Genomic DNA, 24618 nt, shown 5'->3' with positions numbered 1-24618 from the left:
AGCTGGAGAGTATGGGTAATAAAGCCGAATTAGTTTTTATCTCTCCTTTTGAAATCCCACTGAAATGAATAAAAAGTATTCACTTTGTGACAGGGAGAGCAAAGCACCAACAGTGTTCTGAGACCCTTGGAAGCTCAAGTGTTGTTTTGATTCTGGCCACTACCTGGTGAAATAGAAGCAGCTAACTCCTGGCTGCTGGGGTGAGGAGAGCCCAAACTCCCAGCAGGCTCAGGAGTCTTTCACAAATATTGCTCTGTACACCACATCTGGCTGTGCCTGTGCTTCCGGAGCAAGAAGACCTCCAGGACAGGTAGATCTAGAAGCTTCTGTGGGACCCCAGGACATCAAACACAACTGAGCTTGCACCACAACAGACAGTGAGAGTCCCCATGCTACAGGAGATCTGTCTTGTCAGCAGACACAGTATTCTACTTCTGACAGGAGATTGGAGGATTACTGTGGATGGTGGCTGACCTAGGACAAAAATCCTGCAAATCTGTTTATTTAGGATCTTCCTATCACTTATCATATCTCTGCTCAGAAACCAACAGAGGTTCCTTCCATTACCACGTGAACAGAACTTATTTACAAAACAGTGAATTATGAACACTTAGCCAAGGATCATTGAAATTTGGAAAAAAAAATTAAAATGTCACCAGAGTCTGGTGATTCACACCTATAATCCTAGTTACTCAGGAAGCTGAGATCTGAAAATCAAGGTTGGAAGCCAGACTGGACAGGAAAGTCCATGAGACTCCTATCTTCAAAGAACCACCACCAACAATGATAAAAAGCTGTAGGGGAGCTGTGGCTCAAGTAATACAGCACCAGCCTTGAGTAGAAAAGCTAAGGGACAGAAGCCAAATCCTGGATTAAGCCCCAGGACCCACACAAATAAACATGTAAATAATAGTGTCAGGGATAAGAGATGCTGTTTTTTTAAATATACAAAATGAAAGTATCATAACAGAGAATTTAAAATTCATATGAGTTGACAGTAAAGGAAATTTTCAAGAGAAAGAATCACACACAAAACATAGGGAAGAATATTTGATAAAAAAGCAGAATACTCTTTATAAAATTACAACCATCTTATTTAATCATTCAAATAATTGCGAAGAAGGAGGGTTCTTATTTTGACATTTGTATTTAAGCTGAACTTTTCATTTTTCCCCTACTTGTACATTATATTAAATTGAGCAATTACCTTTTTAATTAGATAATTGATTTGCAATCCTTTCAACTGATTGAAATCCCAGAGAGAGAGAGAGAGAGAAGAGAGAGAGAGAAGGAAAGAAATGGGCCAGGCACTTGGTGGCTCATACTTGTATTCTTAGCTAGTCAGGAGACTGAGATAGGAAGATTCCTATTTGAAGCCAGCCCAAGTAGGAAAGTAAATTGGTCATCTCTGGTTAACCACCAAATAGCCAGAAGTAAAGCCAGGTGCCAATGACTCATGCCTATAATCCTAGCTATTCAGGGGGCTGAGAATTGAGATTATGGTTTAAAGCCAGCCTGGGCAAGAAAGTCTGGGAGACTCTTAGCTCCAATTAACCCCACCCCCCAAAGCCAGAAGTACACCTGTGGTACTGTGTCATCCTTGAGCAAAAAATGTTAAGAGACAAAGCTGGGGCATTGAGTTCAAGCCCCAATACCAGCACAGAAAGAAAGGAAAGGAGAGAGGGAAGGAGGAGGGGGAGGAGGGGGAGGGGGAGGGAAAATAACCTAAAAGGCAGAACATTGGGGAAGTTCTGCAAATACACAGATAACAGGGCCATCACTAAAGCCCCAGACAGGCAATCAAAAGAATATCACTCAGAAGCTCACTCAGAACAAAGGAATGAGAAAAAAGTACTCCTCACTTTCAGGAGGGGTGATCTCAGGAGAGGAGTGGGTACCATCGGCATCAGGTGTATTCACTGCAAGGTGGCCAGTTAGAAGAGGGCAGAAGGAAATGGCTAAATGCTTGAAGCACTTTCATACCCCATCCTTGCCATCCTGATCGAATAGGCTTTGTACCCGCTGTTAAGTGTAATAGAATACGAAAACTATTAGATTTTTAAGGCCTAAAAAATATTCCTCATATATATCTTGTCCCCCAAACAAAGGATCAGAACTGAAGAGAAGAAAAATGAATTCCCAGGACATTCAGTTAGGAAAAATATTAGAAAACAAAACACTTCTCCAGTACAGGAAAACCCAAAAGGTAGTCTGGGAAAGTTGTATTCATCAGATACATTTAAATATCTCAGCTGGAGAATATGCCTGCTCAGAAAACATATGTTGTACATTATTGTGGTATCTGTTAACTGTGTACAGTAGTCCCCTCTCGCTTATTTATTAAGGGTACTTTTGCTGTTGCTGTTTGTGCCAGTACTGGGGCTTGAACTCAAGGCCTTAAGCTCTTGGCTTTTTTTGCCAAGAACACCAAAGCTGGTATTCTATCACTTGAGCCCACATCTCTACTTCCATCTTTTTGCTAGTTAATCAGAGATAAGAATTTCACAGACTTTTCTGCCTGGGTTAACTTTGAATTAGGACCCTCAGTTTTCAGCCTCCTGAGTAGCTAGCATTAGAGACATGATTCACCAATGCCCAGCTTTGGAGGGTACTTTTAAATACCTTAATGAATGTAAGAACCTACCAAATTGTATATGTCATATACTTTTTGCTAGAAAATAGACCTATGGTGAAGTTCAGTCTCTTAATTAGGTAGTCAGAAATTAATGACTCATAAAATAGAACAGTTGTGATAATATGGTATGAAAAAATTGCCAACATCACTATTCTTTCACTTTGGCACTGTTAGTAAAATAGGGTTGCCTATGTACATTGATATTTCCACAGATCAGATGGCTACATAATAATAACTAACAGAGAGAACTAACAGACAGGCTGTGTATACAGTGTGAGTGCTGTAGATTATTAAGAGAATATATCCTAGGCAGCAGGGAGCAGGGCCATATGCAACATGCAACTTAAAGCTTAGGAGTTGTTTATTGTCTCAAGTTGGCCACAGGTAATGAAAATTATAGAGTAGAATTACACTGATGGAATAGACTACTACTGTGGAATTAGTGAAAATAAGTATCCTATGTTTTGAAGAAAATAGAGAAAAATGTAACTGTACATGTGAGCATCTCTAAGAACTAAATATACATTTTCTTGAATAGAAAGCCAATAACTAATATGCATACTTAAGGAAATAATAGAGTAACATTATTTACAGAGATAGGATAATTTCCAAAAGGAAGGTGTTCAAAGCAGTTGCTTTAGGAATGAAGGGTAGGAGGTGAGGAATTGCTGGGTTTGACTCTGAGCTTTTCAGCACTATTTGATTTTATGTTATAACCATGTTTTAGTCAAACTATACTATAGGACTTTAAAGGCAAGGAGAATGTTTATAATTCATTATTGTACAAGGAAAGTCATCCCCTTTAAAAGGAAAACAAAAGACTAGAAGACTACATGCCAATTATTAGCAATTTCGTCTGTATAAACAAAGTTACTGAAGTAATAATTTTCTCCCTTTAAAAAAAATGTTCCCTTATGACCACATAAGATGATGCTAAGTGAAATGAACTCCATGTTAAGGAAACGATTGTTATATCACAGTTGTAACTACTTTCAACATGCCATGTGTAACTGTAGCTTCTATTATTGATGATCTTCTTGTAGCACCTTCCTGTGGTTGTACCTATACTATCTCTGTATCTTATCTGAGTATATTGGAAACCGTGTATACTGGTATTAGAACTAGGAAATTGAAAGGGAATACCAAAATCGAGAGACACAGGTTAAAAAAAGACAAACAACTACAAAAGCAATACTTGCAAAACTGTTTGGTGTAAATGAACTGAACAACTCATGGGGGGGAGGGGGGAGGGGAAATGAGGGTCGAGGTAACAAACAGTATAAGAAATGTATCCAATGCCTAATGTATGAAACTGTAACCTCTCTGTAATTCAGTTTGATAATAAAAACTTAAAATAAAAAAAAGTTCCATGGTGGTACCAGGACTTGAACTGGGGACCTTACCCTCTCACTCAGCTTTCTTGTTCACAGTCGGCATTCTACCACTTAAGCCATGCCTCCATTATAGCATTTTGTGTGTTAATAGAAGGTGGAGTCACACAGACTTTTCTACTTGGCTTCAAACTGTGAACCTACATGATTCATTCTCTTTAGTAGCTCAGATTACAGATATAAGCCACCAGCTCTGGACTTACTTTCTTCCTTTTCTTGTATGTAAGAGCTAGTGACATTGGGGATATGGCCTAGTGGCAAGAGTGCTTGCATGAAGTCCTGGGTTCAATTCCCCAGCACTACATATACAGAAAACGGCCAGAAGTGGCGCTGTGGCTCAAGTGGCAGAGTGCTAGCCTTGAGCAAAAAGAAGCCAGGGACAGTGCTCAGGCCCTGAGTCCAAGGCCCAGGACTGGGAAAAAAAAGAGCTGGGGAGCATAAACCTCACCAGTATTATGCTCGCCTTATGTACACGAAACTCTGGATTTCCTCCCAGAACCCTAAGGGGAAAAAGAACTTCAGCCTTTACTTGCTTACTTCCTGTAATAAGTAAGTATTGCTTATAGTGAGTATTTAAAAGAATGTTTTACACACACACACACACACACATACACACACACGTATGAGTTTGAGCACAGATACATATACTTGAAATACCATGAGTGAAGGGGAAACTGTCTTCTTGGGATGTGGAATCATATTTTTAATTCTTCTATGTATAGTTCAAGCATGAGTTAGTAATTAATGGAGCACAAAGATCAGAACTGTGGTCTCATAGTGGTGGTGTGCATAGACATCCCAGGAGAGATTGCTCTCTTGTCATTAAATGAGAGCAAAATCACTTTCTCATTTATGCTCCAGAGTTCCTAGAAATATGGACTCCATTCATAGGGGTCTTGGAGGGGTGTGACCATCACTGTGCCATCTCAGGGCCACTCCTGGGAAATAACTAAGCCTCCCACCACTTCCTCCACAGCCTGCCTTAGAGGACTGAGAATGGGAACCCAATCTGACAATCTCCTTAGAGTCGCTGTGCCATACCAAGCTGCTTCAGTAGGGGGTGTGCCCCCCTGCCCACATAGTCCCTTACAGAATCACCCTGACCCTCCTGTCTTCCTCCTTTGTACTTTCTAGGTATCTCTCAGCTCCCAGGTTGATCTGCAGAAGAAGAAGCGTAGGGCGCCAGCTCCTCCTCCACCACAGCCACCACCACCAAGTCCCCTGGTCCCCAATCGCAGGGAGGACAAGGAGGAGAACAGGAAGAGCACAGTGGGTGAGTTTGGCCTGTTCTCTGCATGCCTCCAGGATGCCTGTTGCATGTGCCTGGTTATCACTGCTATTAACACTCTCTCAGTGCACGCAGCCACGCCATCATTAGCTCAAGAAAGGCAGTCCAGAAAGGAAGTGCTGTAAGTTCATCTTCTAGCTCACTAGCAGTATTTATGAGCATTAGGTGGGTGTTGAATATTTGGGGTAGTACCAAAGGTAGAGAGTGGCTGACAAAGCTGGGAAGGTGACAAATGGAGTGTGAGTATGAGTGTGTGACAGGTGTGTCTCACTAATTGGTGAAAGATCAGCTCCTCAGATGACATCCTTAGACTGTTTTGAAAGACATCTAGCACTTGAAGTCATCTTAGACCTACCGCCATGTGATTTATGTAGCTGTGAGATCCCTAATTTGAAAATCCAAAATCAAGAATCCTCCAAAATCAGCAAACTTTCTAGCACTGACATCAAGCCACAAGTGGAAATTTCCTCCCAGTGAAACGTCTGTTTGATGCACAAAATTATCTAAAACATAAAACATAGAGTTCATACTTAAAATTGGGTCTAATCCCCAGAATATAGCTTATTCTAAAATCAGGGAGAAAAAAAATTTGGCATCTGAAAGTTGTCAGCATTTCAGCTTAGGGATACCCAGCCTGTAAGTCTGTCCAGTAGTTTTCTGACCATCCTGTTTGCAACTGATCTCCATTTACATAGCTCCTATAGAGGGTCTTAGAAAAGAACCTGGTATATATTATGAATAAGAAGACCCAAAGAAGAGGATGGAATCCTAGTATTTGTAAGCAGAAAGTGACCTGTGAGTTGTTCTGCTTCACCCTCAAGCAGGTAGGCTGGTGAGAAGGGAAGGAGCTTCAGCTTCCTTTCATTTTAAAATCAATTTAGAGTTTTCTATTATTTCATGGACATAGGAACTGAAAACTCCTTTGCAGGAAAGAGGTTGGAACATGGCACAGTGTAGTGTCAACCACTACTAAGCCTTCTCAGAAAACTACATGAATATATAAGTGCATCTTTAGGTAGGTGCTAGTGGCTTATACTCATAATTCTAGCTACTCAGGAGGTTGAGATCTGAGGATCCAGCCCAGGAAGGCAAGTTCATGAGACGCTTATCTCCAATTAACCAGCAAAAGGCTGGAAGTAGAGCTCTAGCTCTAGCTCAACTGATCACCAGCCTTAAGCTGAGGGACAGCACTCAGTTGCTGAGATCATGCCTCAGTTCCAGCCCCTAAATAAATAAATAAATAAGGCTTCAGAGCTCCTCCTGAAGCCATCAGACAGCTTGCCAGGGCCTGAATCAGACCACATAGGCCCCTATTTTGATAGTGTGTTTAGCCCCAGAGGAAAATAGTCTCAAGGATAAGTGGCTGCAGTCATGGCCTGGAGCTTTAATGAGAGCTGTTTGAGTATTTGTCAGCATTTTCTCCATTAATCAATACCTCATTTTCAATGCCCTAGCATTTCATAGCCTGGGAACCAATTACCTTATGAAGTAGTAACATATTATATACATATATATGTATATATATATATATATATTCATTATCAATGGATTGTTCAATTAAACCAAGTTTTCTCCTATTTCATGAGATGCTCCCCTTCTCTTTGGAAAGAGGTAAACCCTTTAAATTTAGAGAGTTCCATGTAAACATTCTCAGAAGCCTCTTCTGGAAATAACCATGGATGAGTCTGAGTCAAGCCCAACTCCAGAGTAGACAGCCTATTTCAATCTAGGAAAGATCCCTCACTCAGCAAAGAGGGACACAGTCTTTATGACCTTGGTAGTTGGAGTACCTTCTCCACCTGGGGTAAGCTGGTACCCTTGGATACCCGAGGAAATGCAAGGTTGGTGTTCTAAACTTGAGGAGTTATGAATAATAGCATATGGCTATGTGTATTTCTTCTTGATCTACAAGCCATTGTTTTTGAGAACTGAGAACGCCAGAAACTCCCTTCCAACTAAAAGTAATCATGACTAATTTTGAGGATGAGGGATGGTAGAGAAGATCTTAGTGGCAATGAGAGACAAACTTCCATCCCTGTCAGAAGTCCTCATGAATTAAAAGTCATCGGCAGTACAACATCAAACCCAGGCCATGTTTAGGACTCAGGTTAAAAAGAAAACAGTAGTCCCTGTCCACAAAAAGTGCTGAGGACTTGTTCTATTTAGACATCTACATATAAAAAAAGTTTACTTGGGGGCTTTCACTAAAACATTCTTTTAGCTAGTTTGATTTGGGTCTTAACCTTTTGGAAAGCATAAATGAGCCTTTGAACATCTTTCCTGTGTACCTGGCACTCAGCCTGTCTTCTCACAGAAGGCTATCTACATGGGCCTGACTGTAGCACTAGCCAGACTGATCCTGGATTACTTGTAGTTTGGTAGAGGAAATGTTGTTTTGATATGGGGAAATTAACATTTTTCCACATCTAAAGAAGCATAGCCAAGAGAAGTAATAAGCAAATCTATTTTTTGGTAAAGAAGTGGTATTTCTTAATAACTTGTTTAATCATTGAAGCAAAAATATATTAATAGGAGATTATGAATTGGGAAGCTTGAAGAAAGTTGTTAGAAGAAGTAAGAGTAAACATGACCCAGGTAATTCATATCATTTCTTTCATTAAGTCATTGGCTTTAATTTTTTTCATTGGCATAGAAAGCCATTTTTACATAAAATTCTAAGTGTGTAATACAAACAAAGGGGTTCTTCTGATTCCTGACATGAAGTGGAGCTGGGCCTATCCCCTCTAACTCTTTCTTTTTTTTTTTTTTTTTTTTTGGCCAGTCCTAGGGCTTGGACTCAGGGCCTGAGCACTGTCCCTGGCTTCCTTTTGCTCAAGGCTAGCACTCTGCCACTTAAGCCACAGTGCCACTTCTGGCCATTTTCTATATATGTGGTGCTGGGGAATTGAACCTAGGGCCTCATGTATATGAGGCAAGCACTCTTGCCACTAGGCCATATCCCCAGCTCCCCCCCCCCCCAACTCTTTCTGTAATTCAAGACTCTCTTCAAATGAACCTTTGAAAATTACTGCGTTAAACAGTAAAAGAGGTACAGTATAAATTGGCTGAAAAGGGGTAAGCCAGGTCTACCCATAACAAATCAATGAGTTTGGAAAAGATTTAGGTAAAACACAGTTCTGTGACCCTGAAAAAGACTTAATGTGAAAAATAGGGAAGAGTGAAGGTAAGGTTCAAGAGCTAGAGTTAACAGTACTGTTTACGGAGCTCTCATTAATAGTTTCAGCCCCAGACATTTATTTAGTTGTGCCTGCCAGAAACAATTTATACCCAGGAAGATTTTTCCAAATTGGTTTGGTGATGGAACAGTACAAGTATACATGTTGAGGTGTTTTGTGATTGCATATGGTGCAAGAGGAGCTTGAATTTGATCCTGCATAAGATTTTGGTGTTGGGTGTGGTTGATTGTGGTGACTGGTGAGTAGTGGCCATGTGAGTGTGTGGTCTGTTGGAAGGCCGGGGATCTTTTGGCTTAACTTTCTGAAGTCCCTCCCCATTGATTCCATGTAGGTGTTGGACGGCAGGTGCCTCAAAAGCCTCCCAGAGGCACAGCTCGGGGTCCACCTCAGTTAGTGCTCCCCCCGCCCCCACCTTACCCTCCTCCTGACACAGATGTGGTGGAGCCTCTCGGCTTTCCCGGGGAAGGTGCTGGTTCCGAGGCCTCAGAGCTGAGACCCAGACGTACGTGCCTTTTGTTTCCCTTCTGGCTGTGTCACTTGGGGTGGAACTGGGTGTCTAGACTGTCCTTTGGATGTCTGTGCCTTTCCTTCCCAGCTTTACTTTCCAAATGCTCCATGCAGTGTGTTCTGTTATCCAGAGAATGCATTCTGAATGCCACACAGATGTAAGCAGCTAGTGGTTAGTCTTTGGCCGGAGGTAGACCTGGTGGGTGGAGGTAGTGAGTGAGGAGCTTGGGTTCCTCAGTTAGAAAATAATCCCTGAATGTCTGCTGACAGCCACACAGTGGCATGCCCAGAATGGCAGCTTCAGAGTTTGATGGGAGGCTCACTCCACAGGGAACACATACAAAGATATTGTGCTCTGGTACCTGAGAACTCAATTTATAAGTTAGGCTCAAACCTTATGGCCTATGGCCTATGGCCAGGCCTTGGTACTGCTTCTCTGCCAAAAAAAAAAAAAAAAGGAAACTGACAAACCAAAAGAGAATCAGTTTGGGATAGGTAGCAAACAGAATTACACTTGTATATTACTTATTTCTCAGCACCGTTGTCTGACATGGGGCTTTCCTCATAGTTTCTGGAGATTTCTCTAGAACTTTGATAAGTATTCTGCATACCATTCCTGCCCTGAGAAGGTTGAGAGTTTTTAAAACTATACACATTGAGATGGCATCACCCATATGGCAGCTCTGTGTGTGTCTTGGCTGTGTGATGACAGACAGCATTCTGGACTGCATGTGCCACAGTGTCACAGTAGTAGCCCAGTGATGGGCCATTTCTCACAGAGGTGTGCTCAGCCCTCTGTTGAGGAGATTGTATTTGGCCAACTTTGGAACCATCTTACCTTTTTCTGCAATGTCTTTCTTCCTGCTTGTAGGTAGAAAGATCATTATAGTATTACTTCTTTGCTTTTCTAGACAAAATAGTCCTGAGTGTTTTATCTATCTCCACAAGTCATTCTTTTTTGGAGTGCCAGTACTACAGCTTGAACTCAGGGCCTGGGTGCTGTGTTTTGCTTTATCCCCCAGGGCTAGAATTCTACCACTTGAGTCACAACTCCACTCTCAGGGTTTTGCTGGTTAATTGGAGATGAAAGAGTCATGGTCTTTCCTGCCTAGAATGGCTTCAAACCTTGATCCTCAGATCTCAGCCCCCTGAATAACTAGGATTACAGGTATGAGGCACCAGTGCCCAGCCAAAAATCATTCTTTAAAACCCTTCAGATATTTTTCATCATCAGACATTTTTCTAAATGCAAATAAATTGATATAAGGTATCCAGTAATTAAGTTAATTAACCATGCCAATAAGAAGGATGTCAACTATAGAACAGATGACACCAAGCTGTTAGATATGTGGAGAAAGGGGGCAGGGCCTTTTGGTGGCCTGTCCTGCAGCTGCTCTCCTTAACTCAGCATCTCTACTGCCAGACACGGGAGGGAGAAAGATAGAGCTGAACAAGAACAATGCAGCTCAGAGTTTCCCTCCAGCTATCAAGGGCCTACTGCAGTCAGGATCCATAGCATGGTGGTCTGTGTGGGGTGGAAGAGCCAGGCGTAGACTCTGAACTAAACATTTCCCCACCAACCAGCTGACATTAGCTTCCTCCTTTTTTGAGGGACACTCCCTGTGTTTTAACAGGGCTTGGGAAGGGCTCACAGAGACCTGGTGGCAAAACTTCCTTTCATGTCTGTGCTGCTGTGAAGACATTTTCCACTCTGCACTCAGACTTTCTTTTTTAAAATTTTATTTTATTATAAGAGTGATATCAAAGGGGTTACAGTTACATAAGGTAATGAATACATTTCTTGTCGAACATTGTTACCTGCCCTCAGACTTTCTAAGAGGGCAGAGCTTGCAATACTCAACAGGAATAAATCAGTCTTGTTCTCCTTGCCTTGAGGCTTCCTTTCCCCTCTTGTGCCCACTGCCATCTCTCTTTGAGTTCATTTTTCCAGGAACACATCACTGAGACTTTTATTCCCCACAATTCTATTCCCTTCCTCATCCCACTCAGAGCACAGACATGTCTATAGAGGAAGCATTCACTATCCCCAGTGCTCAGCAGCCTGGAGGTAGTCCTGGAGAGACAGAATTTCTCTCCTGCTCCTTTCCCTTCTCTCCCAGCTGTTGTGATCAGAATAACACACATTCAACTCTTTTATGTTACCCAATTAGCAGGACTGGCCTGTCTATTGTTTACCACAATGAGAAACCAGTATTGCCTGCTCAACCAGGCAGAATGCAACTGGCCTTCTTTAGTTAGGAACTTAAGGAATAGCTGAGAAAAATGAATCCTTTGTATTTATTTTTTAAAACGTTTATCCATCATGCAGATGGAATAATCCATGCAGGTGGTGCTTTTAGCCCTAATGTACTTCTCACCTGCACTCCCAGACTGACAGTTGGCTCTTTGTGGATGATTAGTAGACACTTGTATGCCAGCTACAAGCTTTTGCTTATCTCCTTCTGAGTTCAACTTTAAAACTGTCTTCCTTGGCAATGAGATACAATGTTCCTGGTGGAAACCCCCTGAGTACTTACAGGGGCAAAGTAGTCTATCGGGAATCCCTTGTACTATCCCACATCTAGTTCACACACCCCCAGCTCCATCTTCCTGGGGAAAATTAGCTGAGATGCCTTCCCACTATAAGTGACATAGTGGGGTTCTCACTACAGGGTCCTGACCCTCAGTCTCACTCCACCCATCACCTGAACTTTTGTCCTTATGTGCTAAAACTTCCAGGAGACACCTTTGGCTTTCTCATATCTACTGTGATTTGTATAACACATAATATATTCTACTGAGATGGTTAAAATAAAAGCAGGTCTAGCCAAATAGGGCTAGGCTTCTACCTATACCTCTCATTTCTTGCTTTTACAGACCCGAATAAATTGTCTGAGCTAGACTACTGAAGTCCTTCCTTCCTCACACAGAGGTCCAGTTTCCATAGCATTAGTTACCCAAGGTGAGCGATGGCCTGAAAATATCAAGTGGAATATTATAGACATCATTCATCCATTCCAAGGTGTGCATTGTTCTGATGTCCAGCTCCATTCATGTCTAGGCCATGTGTCCACGCCATATTACTTGCCCATTAGTCACTTACCAGCTCTCTTCATTAGTACATTAATAACCGGTGGGTACTGCAGTGCTTGTGTTCACCTTATTACTGGCTCTGGGATGCAGGACCAGTGGTGACAGAAATTCAGTGAAGTGTCCTTGGAGTAAAAAGGTTTTCTTCTTAATTGGGGAGGAAAAAAAGAAATCATATGCTGAAGTTACAATGTCCCTAGTAAAAATCAAATAAACTCTGTGTATTGTCCACCATCATCCACTGGTTGTTTTGTACCCAGTGATGCATGTGTCTTGCTTCATAGTAGTAAGAAAAGAAAATAGCACTAATGAAGTTGTGTATTCAGTTTGTGAATCTTAAGAATATTGGATCTTGCTGGGCATCATGTCTCATGCCTGTAATCTTAGCTTTACTTGGGAGATGGAAATTGGAAGGATCATTGTATAAGCCAAAAAAGCCTAAGCCAAGAAGTTTGTGATACTCCATCCCAGCCAGTAAAAAAGATGGGTGTTGATGGTACTTGCCTGTCATCTCAGCTTTGTAGGAAATGTAAATAGGAGGATTGTGGTACAGTCTGGGCTGGAGACAAATGGAAGACCTCATTGAAAATACATGGGAAATACTTTAAAACATCCATATCTTTCCCTTTAACCTTGCTGATTCTTCTGGTTATAATGAATTGCCATTCATTTCTTACCATTCATTTCTGCTTCTTAAAATTTAATTCAACTTTTAAGAATCATAAAACATGTCATTTTTGTACTATCAGTCACTGTTCAGTAGTCGCTGTTAGGGAAATTGCATTTATTTTTCATTTCATTTTAAAGTCATTTTTAACTAGCATATAAAGTCACTAAATCAGGTAACATCAATGAGGTATTGTGTGTGTAATATTTAAATACATATGTCCATTTCATAAACCTTAAATAAAATATACCTAACTTCTAAAAAAAAACAAAGAAAATACAAGAGGAGCAAAAAGTGTTGGAGAAGGGACATGGGTCAGTGACATAGTGCTTTCTCAGTAAAGCACAAGACCCTGAATTTGAACCCTAGATTTGAAAAAAAAAAAAAAAGATTAAGAAGACGACAAAGAATATTGTGTCTCATTTAAAATTACTTTCTGCTTTAGAACATATACTCCTGTACCTACCAAAATGCAGCCTTTTAGAAGCCAGTTGAGGACAAGTGTGCAGAAATACACTTTCCATCTGCCATCACTTTGTAATCGCATGGAAGCTCCTACTGCATGATCCCTGCTGCCAGCCTCTCCACGGTCAAACCTCGTGGTTTTGGTGGTGATAATACTACACACGTAGCAGAATGAGCTCTAGGATCTCTCAATGTCCCATGGTACAGGCTTCATCCTCAAAAGGCTCTGTATCAGTTTCTTTTTCTTTTCTTTTTTTCTTTCTTTCTTTTTTTTTTTTGTTCCTGTCCTGGGGCTTGAACTCAGGGCCTGGGTGAAGTCCCTGAGATTTTCTGTTCAAGGCTAGGGTTCTACCACTTGAGACACAGCTCCACTTCTTCTCCTCCTTCTCCTTCCTCCTCCTTTCCCTTCTCCTCTTCCTCCTCCACCTCCTCTTCCTCCTCCTCCTTTTTCTTGCCGTTAATTGGAGATAAGAGTCTCACAGACTTTCTTTCCTGCCTGGTTTTGAACCACCATCCTCAGATCTCAAGCTCCTGAGTAGTTAGGATTATAGATGTGAGCCACCAATGACTAGCTTGTGTTTCCTTTTTGTGTACGTGTGCCAGTATCAGGGTTTGAACTCAGGGCTTTGTACTCTCACTTGACTTTCTTGCTCATGACTGGTACTCTTAAGTCATGCCCCCAAGCCTACCATTTTACTGTGTAATTGGGTATAGAGTTTCTTTGACTTTTCTTCCCAGGCTGATTTCTAACCACTATCCTCCAAGTCTTGGCCTCCTGAGTAGCTAGGATCACAGTCATAAGCCACTGGTGCCCAGCTGTGTGTGTTTCTTAGCACAGTTGTTGAGAATCAAAGTATAATAACACTGTTCTTCAGTCTTTTGCTTCTTATTGATACTTTCATATTAACCTTTATATATACATATGTATATTAGTCATGTATGTAAATGCTGTCTATGTATGCATGTCTCAGCTAATAGAATTATGTGCATTTGGATTTTGTCCCATAACTTTCTAACCAGCTTGCTTTCTGCTTGCGTTTGATTTCAATTGAATCTTCACTCTGAATCATTCTAAATAATGGAGCCAATTCTCTTAGTCACATTGAATTGTTTATTTACAAGATTTACAGTACTGATTATAATTAGGCTGTTAACCAGTTATCAATTACTTATTCCAGTTAGAAGACCCTGGGGATTTAAGGATCAATGCATATGGAGCTCAATTACAGATCTTCAATGTGCTTTAAATGGCTACAATTAAACCACGCAATGACTGCCATTTTCTCACACATTTTCCTCTATCAGGCTTGAGCAAATAAATCTTTCTTCAGATGAATTACACTTGGAGAGGAATTGGCCAAGCGTTGTGTGGCACAGAGGAAAGACAAACCACGCGTTGCTAGATGCAGGATTAGCACTGACAACTATCATGTTATTTCTAGTTGATTGATTTTTTTCTTAATTTGTGAACAGGTGTCCTATTCTAAAGCACATGAAAGACATTCTAAAATAGAGAAAAGAGATGGGAAAATAACTACCATTTTGAATCAGAAGAAGACAGTTTTGAGTTTCATAGATGTAAATTTAATAATAGTTCACACTGTAGACCAGTGTCCCATAGAACAGCTCAGAAGCTGTATAGATTGAGACACACCCTAAAAGTGTGGGACCAGATATCTTAAAAAAAAACCAAATGCTTCATTTTCAAATCTGAACCTCAATATAATGCCTTTCTTGTCTCAAAACAAAGCTATTCAGTTCAAAGCTTTGGACATAGGCACAATTATGTGAGTCTTGTTCATCCTGGAAGTTGTCCTTAAAGCCTCTGCATGTACGTACAGTGTGCCTAGGGAAGCACACTTGCTCTTGTCTATTTATTTGCCACTTTGCTGCTTATGGCTAGAGAGCCAGCCACAAGCTGCTTGGGCTGCCTTGAGAAAAGACTGAGCATCTGGGAAAACAGGAAAGGGATCAAGTGCCAATGGCCCTTTTCATAGTACGGCAGGAAATTGTTGGCTGTGGAGTAGAGCCTGTCCCTACTCAGAAGGACATTAGAGAAACTGGAAACAAATTTGTTGTCTTTTATTTTTGTACTTTGGAAATCATTAAATTCACCTAGAATAGAATGGACTAAAGATGAGAATTTACAAAACTCAGTATGACATATTTTATACTTCTTGTAAATATTGTGTTTCCCATCCTTTGCAAAAAAATGGTATCTATTTATACATTTTTTCCCAGACAGCTGATTGCCATTTACCAACATATCACTCAAAGGAGTAACAAATATAAACAGGAATGCTGAAAAGAAGAAAAATAGTTTTGTTAAACTGGGGACAGATTTATTTTTGATTGTCACAATAATCAAGCATTAAGCTTACCCGAATAATTACATCCGTGTGGCCTGCATCTCCTGAAGCATTAACTTGCAATATGAAGTCGCCTTAGGTATAGAAACACGTGTGTATGTGTGTATATATACATATGTACATGTACATGTTTGTGTTAATATAACCTTTATATATACTTTTTATTAGATATATGCATACACCTATATACACATACATACACACCTATATATGTAAAATTTTTAAGATTTATGAATTCTTTCTAGAATCATACAAATGAAAGTTCTTCCCTAAAAGAAGGTATGGATATTTTTCTTTTTCAAAATTGGTGCAAAATTTTTATTAAGGCCTGTTACTGTCTTTTATGTTAGTCCATAGATAGGAGTCACACAATCAATAAGCATTCCCTTACTGACAGTAGACTACTACTATGTTATGTGTCTTAGGGATGTATATATGATGGTGCAGATTTAGGCATCATCCTTTTTAATTTTACTCCTTGTCCGCTTTTGGAGACTGAATACTACTTCAGTGTGATGGCCTTTTATGCCATACTAGAGAAGACAGTAGGACTTCAGGACTGGAGGGAGACAAGCTTTCTCCTTATAAGCAATAGACCTCAAAATATACCAGCACTTGATGTCTAGGCTTATGCTTGAGCATATTTACATTATCTCCATCATCAGGGTCAGATACATTGATCTGAAAGTGACAGCATCACAAAGCAAGTCTTAAAAGTCACTTAGATGCCTTTTCAAAGAGGAACAAATGGCCATTGTTTATCAGCTGATGGGTTTTTCTGCTTGTAAGGAAGTGCAGGTTTCAAACTAAATTCCAATCATTTTATTTGGTGCCTTGAGAGAGACCTAAGAGGGGGAAGTGATAGTTCTTACACTGAACAGAATTCTATGGGTTAGATCAAGAGCCTCTTTTAGCAACAGACCTAGAAAAATAGAGAAGATGGGAAAGCAATGTTAACATAATTTGGCTAACAAATCACTCTCTATGCAGTGTTAAATCCCCAGGGGTTCAAAGATGACTAATGCTGGCAGACATTTATTTCTCCATGAGTTTGCATTCATATTTGCCATCTATTTTTCCCCCACAGTTTATTGCTGTGCCTCATTCCCTACTCATGGCAAGCGCTTCTGATGGACAGGCCTCTTCCACATCTTTACTGGTGTCTCTGCTGTCCTGGCTTGATGCTGTTGTCATTCTTCATTCTTCTTCCTCATTTGTATACTCACAGTTTACTTTTCTTTTGAATTTACATAGAAATGTAGCAATTACAGTGATTTGATTTTACCCAGCTTCCTATGTCTTTGTAGGAGGAAAAGACTTTGCAATGTAAATTCTAAGATTGATGATGATGATTTATCTGACATTCATTGATACATGGATCTGTTGCTGTGAACAGAATTCACTTCATATTAATTCATTTTCAATTCATATTTTTCTTACCATTCTGTTCCAGAATTTAGTCTTACTTATTCTTCAAAATTAGATTGTATCCATCAATTATTCAGTGTCATCAATTTAGAATATTCTGCCATTCTGGTAAACAAAATACCTAAAGAAGGGAGTTATTAATAAAACCTGTCTGAACTCACAACCTGTGATATATTCCCATTTAGGGTTTCATGGGGCCCAGCTCCTCGGTGTCTTCCAAGTTAGCCTGTTGCTGAGTACTTTGCCATTTGGCTAGTTTACAAAAAGAAGAAGGGTGTGTCTTACTTCATGGAATCATTATTCATTTATCATCCACTCAACACTGATTGAGCAGTTACTTAATGCTAGGTAATTATATCAATTTTTAGGACAGTAAGGCAAAGCATTCCAAACTTGGATTTCACATATCTTTGGCTCCCCATACATTTGGAAAGCAGTAAGGATGGATTCATTGGATGAGTACTGGTCTAGAGGCTTGGGTCGTGGACTTGGTGACCCAAAATATAACAACCATGCAAGCTCCCAGGTACTGGTCATCTCAGCCATCCCACAAACACACTAGGTGAAAATGATTGTATATGAAGATCTAGAGATTAACAAAAAAGACCAGTAGCTCTTGCTTGCTTTATCTTTTTGTTGTTGTTGTTGTTGTTTTTGTGCTGGGACTGGGGCTTAAACTCAGGGCTTGGGCTCTGCCCCTTAGATTTACCTTTCAAGGCTGGTGGTACTCTACCACTTTAACCATAAGTCCACTCCCAGCTTTCCAGTGGTTAATTGGAGATAAGAGTCTCACAGATGTTTCTGCCTGGGCTATCTTAAAAACAGGATCCTCAGATTTCAGCCTCTTTAGTAGCTAGGAATTACAGTTGTGAGTGCTTGATAACCTTTGTTTGCAAAGGTATGTTTGTACTTACACCTTCCCATGTTTCTCTCCAGAATACTTTTATTGGTAGAACTGTTGTCTAGTTGATCCAATAAAAATACTTGCTGATGAGTTGTAAAAATGGCCGTAGCAGATTATGGTATGAATAACAAAGCCCACTAGGTGCTAGCTACTCAGGAGGCTGAGATCTGAGGATCACCATTCAAAGCCAGTCCAGCAGACAAACCAAGAGACTCTCATCTCCAGTTAACTAGCAAAAGGCCAGAAGTGGAGGTATGGCTCAAGTGGTACAGTGCTGGCATTGAGTAAAAAGGCTAAGTCAGAGAAGGAGGCCCTGAGTTCAAGCTCCAATACTGGAAAACACAAAATAATAATAATGATAATAATAATAGAAAAAGACACTAGAGCTACATTGAACCAATATGATGCCATGTATTGATGGGGAAAAAAATATTTACAAGGAACAAGTTAGAAACTGCCTCTCTTTTTTCCCCCTGAAATAAAGGACTCTTGTCTACTAAATAGCAGTCATCTGGCCTCACATCAGTAAGTGAGAAAAGTCTAAACAAGAAAAGGTAATGTTTACAAAATGTTGAGAAAAGTATCAGGATTTGTGATCCAGACATTGAAGATTGTGGAAGATTGTATATAATTACAGCAATAAAGCATTTGTGTTAGAAGCAGCTATTATGCTGCAGCAGTGGCCACAGAAGAACCTCAGGACAAAACATTACAATGATGGGGGAGGTGATACTACTGAGAATTATTGGTAAGAGAAACAAAATAGAATGCAGAAAATCATGAACTCTATTGAAAATAAAGGACAATAGATAGGTGGGAAGGGAATCAATTCTGAATGGTCACCTTCCATAATGGATATGATTTGACCATCGCCCTCTATTTACTTGATTGTGAAGTCCACCACAGGTATGGGTGGCTAATCTTTGACAATACTGCCTGACCTATCTCCATGGCAGATCACCTGATAGCTTCATACAGTGTTGGATAGAACTTAGGGCAGATTAATGAGCAACTCTTGAAGATTCCCATATGCCATGGCAGCATGCCAACAACCAGTGTTAGAATCTGCTAGGAATCACAGTTACCAAGGTAAGACATTTTTTTTTCTCCAAACCTCCAGCATTTTATCATTTCTGACTCACTTCAGAACCCATTCCTCCTTGTGGGTTATTTCTATACCTTCTATACTCTGTTTCAACCCACAAGAGAAGACTTGGTTCCTTTTCTCTTGAATAGAAGAGACACACAAATCAAGCAGACCTGCTGGCTGCCCTGGGCTCATATGCATTCACAGAAAGGAACACAGAAGAACTGCAGCTCCATAGCAAATCCTAAAGTAGATGAGAATTTTGTTTCAACTACAGTTGGCTTAAATACTTTACGTATTCACTGTGGAGGCCATGTCAGCTGTGGACAGTGGAAGACGCTTTGATTTCTGGACCACAGTCAGGTTTGTATGATTGTGTCTTTCATCTCAGTTCACCAGTTGCGGCTTTATTTTTTTCTGTGAAAATCTTTTTGTTTTATATAAATGCTATTAGTTCTCTAGCTGAAACAATTTAGAGGCGCATCTTCAAACTGTCTTCTCTCTGGTATTTTATTTTAGCACCCATTATAATCAATCACACATTGCATCTGTGTTTGTGATGCTTATCAGCTGCTAATTTTCACAGTTTTCATGTTAATTTGGATCCATAATATGATACAGTTGGTTCACAACTTCCATAGCTCATGTAATTGGATTCAAAACATTTCCACAGGCAGACTTACATTTTCCATACCAAAACAAACTTTTCCACAATCAATGTAGGATTATTTATTCCTGCATATATCAACAAGAGGTAAAACCGTGCAGTAATCACAGTCTTTTTGATGGTCCATGTCCTGGAATCAACCCAGAACAGGATACTTGCTTCCTCTCTCACCTGTGAGATGTGCGTATAGGTGTGACTTGTGTGTGTGTATGTGTGAACTGTTGTATCATTCATATACAAAGAATGTTGGTCAAAGAAAAAACCCTCAAGCTTTCCTTTTTCACTCATCATGGTACAACAACAGAAAGTAAACTTCAAACACTTCGATGAAAACAAAATCCAAATACTAAATAAAATGAGGTTTAGGAGTTACCTGGGTATTTAGGGTTTTTTTTCTCATTGTTTTTTATTTGGTGGCAACACATAATTGATGACTAAAACTGAATAACTCTCTTTAGTGTAAGTTCTGTGATTTAAATGTATCATTACTTCTTTCATTCTGTTCTGAAGTGCTTTATAACTCTTTTTTTCTCTGAGATTGCCAGGTGCAGTGGCTTACACTTATATCCTAGCTACTTGGGAAGTGAAGATCAAAAGGATTACAGTTTGAGGCTAGCTAGGGCAACAACAGCAACAAAAATAGTTGCAAGGCCTCATCTCATTAAGTAAAAAAGCTGGATGTGATGGTGGGTGCCTGTCAGACCAGACAGAAGGTATAAATGGGAAGATCACATTCCAAGCCAGGTGGGGCATAAATGAGAGACTTTATTCAGAAAAAGAACTAAAGCATGACTTAAGTGGTAAAGTACCTACCTAGAAACCGTAAGACCCTGAGTTCAAACCCCTGAAAAAGAACAATAACAATGCATCTTTATTGTTATAAATGAAGGTGCATGAGTCAGGAGCCTGTATGTTCAGTAAAAAAAAGAAGAAGAAGAAGAAGAAGAAGAAGAAGAAGAAGAAGAAGAAGAAGAAGAAGAAGAAGAAGAAGAAGAAAGAAAGTGATTAGAGCTTTGGGATTGGACATTTTATGTCCCAGTTGATAAGTTGTGTTTAAAAGATGAAAGTGTGAAAGTAAAAACAAAGTGCAAAACCCAAATCAAAACAATATAGCCACTATATACTATATTTTCTTCTTTGGCATGTGAGAAACAAGGGCTAAAGAGCACAGTTATCCTCCTATGATTTAAATGCACAAGAAGGAGAAGGAGGAGGACTCTAAAATCCTTCTTCCATTGTGCAATCCTGAGCTAAAGAGAACTGTCTATGTGGCCTATAGACTTTTCCCAGTGAAATTGCTAGTGTTGAATATCAGATTTGACCTTCAGCTCCTGCTGAGGTGTGCCAGGGTCAGTCCATTCCACACATTGCATTGTCCAGGGAAGCCTGGACTGTAGGTGGGCAGCAAATATGCCCTGCCCTCTGGCTGGGATGCATAGCATAGGAACCCCTCCCCCCAAGCCCCAACACTAATACTGGGGCCCATGGTGCTTGTACCAGTTTCTTTCTGCTAAGAAAATCAAGGGCAAATGATCCATTGTCCTCCTTCGCATCCCACTCACGTGATCCGGGCCTTCATATGGCCATACTGAGCTCCAGCGTGTGGTTGTCTGAACACATGTCCTATCCTTGCAGTCTTGGCCTCAGAAGCCAAAATATTATGTAAAAAGACTGAGTGAATTAAGTTTAATAAATATAAAAATACACATATATATAAATGCTAGTGAGTGGTTGTAAGTTGAGCCTCGAGTCTCCAGTAGTGAAATTAGACATTATATTGATATTATAAGGAGACTAGTAGGATTGACAGCTTTATTATATATCTCTTTCACAGCTTATATACCAGGAAACTTGCATACATAAAATATGCATATTTTGTATTTTTAAAATTTTTTTGCCAGTCCTTGGACTTGAACTCAGGGCCTAGGCACTGTCCCTGGCTTCTTTTTGCTCAAGGCTAGCTAGCATTCTACCACTTGAGCCACAGCACCACTTCTGTCTTTTTCTATATATGTGGTACTGAGGAATCAAACCTAGGGTTTCATGTATGTGAAGCAAGCACTTTACCACTAGGCCATATTCCCGGCCCATGCATATAATTTCATAAGTTTTGCCATATCACCCAACATACATAATCACCTTCAAAGTTACCTTGTGTCATTTGTACCTGTTCCTACTCTGTGTGTGTGTGTGTGTGTGTGTGTGTGTGTGTGGTACACATAGGTTTACATATGTATTAACTTACAACAATGCCTTAAATCTAATGGGAAAGATTAGAAAAGCATAGGTTTTAATGACAGATGCTAAATGTGAAAGCAGACTATTAGGTGTTAAAATCAACATCCATGGAGATGAAGTCACATTATTGATCTGTGAAGGAGAACGGGCCTTGGCATTTCTGTAGTCGGAATAGAAGCCTAAATCCATCATCTGAAATGAAAAGGTTGGGGCGTGAGCATACACACAAGGCAATGAACGCTGTTCCTTGTCCAAGTTCTTCAAGGAAACATTAAGGTTGTTCTTAGAGCATTTTGTCCTCCTCCTGCTGGACAAGCAGATGGGCACTGTCTACACACTCAGTCCACCTCCTTCACTGCGCTAGCCAGCCTGGGAGCCACTGTCTGGGAGCTCTAGCTGGAGCCAGCAGCCTGCTTCCCAGCTGGGGAGTAGACAGGAGCCAGTGCCCGGGCAGCGTCTTTCCTGGACCCCTCTGCAGGGGCCAACTGCCCACCAGCCCTTCCGTGCTCCCAGGTAGATTAGCAGGCCCCTGAAGGGCTGGCTGACTTACTTAGGGAATGGCAGTTCTTGGTTAACAAGTGGCTTTACTTGCAAGTGGCTTTACTTGCATATTTTAACCACCTGGGGGAGCTCTGGTTATCCCAATGATAGACAGCTTTGCAGAGCATGGAAACAATGATATATTTTTTAAAAATCAACATCAGGTCTTTGCTTTTTTTTTTTTTTTTTTTGACAGTATTACGTTGCAGCCAGCCACACAGAAAGAGTAGGCTTGATGACTAAGCTTCACTTTTCACAGAAAGAAGGAAATACGGCTGAACGGGTTTAGTGACTTGCCTAAAATCACACAGCTATGTAGGGTCTGTGCTCAAATGATCAGATACTTCACCCTTGGTTGCTGGGGGTCATAAGTGGCTCTAAAAAGGATGTGTGAGTGTGTGATTCCATCCAAACACATATGCATATATGCACACACATATACTTACATGCCTGCACACATATGCATCCTCATATTGTGTAAGTGCACAGTTATACAGTAGGAATCTACCCTGTATGTGCAAAAATACCACATATGTGTACATGTATGCATACAAAAAATGCAAATGTACGCATAGAAATATACACGATGTATGTGATCAGAGCATTCACGTATATGCTTATTGCATACATGTGCATACCTGTCAAGGTATGAGGTCAACACAGTATATAATGCTCATTACTACTGCTCTGCACTCATCTACATTCACTCACACAAGGTATCCCCAAACCTGTGCTTGGCCCCTTAGCAGGCTTTGTAGGGACTGTGAACTTTTCCACTTAGCCCCTCCCAGAACTTGTTTGGCTCTTTCTTTAGTGCGTAATTGGCCACAGAGAACTTGAGGAGCTGTGAATCAATCAGTAAAGTCAATAGTCATCTGCATGAGATAGACAGGAACCCTGTTCTGCTATAGGAGTAACTCCAACTTCATCTGTGTCCTCACACTAGGTCTCTATCTGTTGACTGTTAGCCAGGAAGCACCTTGCACCACACAGTAGACTGCACACAGTGGGGCTACAGGAAGGGATTTGCCAGAGATGGGCTGGGCTTTGAGGAGCTTCATAACTTCATTTCTGGTGGGGGTAAGAACAGGAGGTGATATGACTACTACCCCCGCCAACACACACACATTTGTATGGATTAACCCTTTAATCTCTACCAAAACTTGATACCAGGTCAGTACCTACTTATCATCCTTATTGTGCAGATATGTAAATAATATGATAAGAAGCTCCTCAGAACTCAAAAGCAATCTAATAATGAAGTCAGGACTTGCCCCTTGATTCTGTGTGTTTGTGTGAGTTCTACTTTTCCTCCTCCCTCTGCTGTGTTCTTTAGCTTAAGGGTAGATACCATGTGGTTCTCACTGTTCCTACTCTAACCTTGCCAGGAAGGTAGAGGAGAATGCTGAGGGTGGCAGGCCTTGCCTTTGGAGCTATGGGTGGTGGTCTTCTGTCAGGTTCAAACCACCCCACTCAGTCAACAGCTACCTGCTGAACCTGGTGTTAAAACTAACCATCTCTTGTGGCTCACATCTGTACTCATAGCTACTCAGGAGGCTGAGATCTGAGGCTCTCAGTTCAGAGCCCTCCTGGGAAGAAAAAAATCTTGGAGATTCTTTTCTCCAATGAAGCAGCTAACTGCCATACTGGAGGCACGGCTTAAGTGGTAGAATTCCAGCCACAAATAAAAAGCTTAAGTGAGAATAGAAGGCCCCGAGTTCTAACACCTTTACTTGAATGCTTTCTGCACAGCAACATGATGCACTGCTGCCTGGCTGGCTAGGGCTGCACCTATGCCCTATTATCACAGAACAGAGGCTCAAACAACATGCCATTTTCCTGCTCACCTCTAAAGGTTGGCAGCTCAAGATCAAGGTGTTGGCAGAGTTGGTTCTCATTGAAGCCTCTTTTTGACATGAAGACAAAGATGGTGTTCTTCCTCTGTGTCCTCATAATATCTTCCCTCTGAGAGTTTCTGTGTACTGATTTCTTCTTGTTTTAAGGACACTAGTTACTGGGTCAGGGCCCACCCTTGTTGACTGCATTTTAACTTAATAACTTCTTTAATGACCTCATCTCTGTAATGCATTGTGAATTTCCTAGAAGTTCCTTTCAGAACATGCATTGGGGGAACACGGTTCCATC

At 40.7% G+C, this 24618-nt stretch overlaps 1 protein-coding gene across 7 annotated transcripts in view; it reads left to right on the top strand.

Annotated features, from left to right (window-relative positions):
* Cobl (cordon-bleu WH2 repeat protein) overlaps positions 1–24618 on the top strand; it is a 224887-nt gene that overhangs the window by 139149 nt on the left and 61120 nt on the right. For 4 of the 7 annotated variants that reach the window (XM_048339579.1, XM_048339577.1, XM_048339580.1 and 1 more), the window contains 2 exons: positions 5161–5299; positions 8843–9013. In XM_048339579.1, the coding sequence (XP_048195536.1) occupies positions 5161–5299; positions 8843–9013 (310 nt within the window). The remainder of the gene's footprint in view (positions 1–5160; positions 5300–8842; positions 9014–24618) is intronic. The other 3 variants (XM_048339583.1, XM_048339582.1, XM_048339581.1) reach the window with 1 other exon arrangement.

Source organism: Perognathus longimembris, chromosome 2, assembly GCF_023159225.1.
Source record: "Perognathus longimembris pacificus isolate PPM17 chromosome 2, ASM2315922v1, whole genome shotgun sequence".
NCBI lineage: Eukaryota > Metazoa > Chordata > Mammalia > Rodentia > Heteromyidae > Perognathus > Perognathus longimembris.
This window is presented reverse-complemented; position numbering and strand designations above follow the sequence as displayed.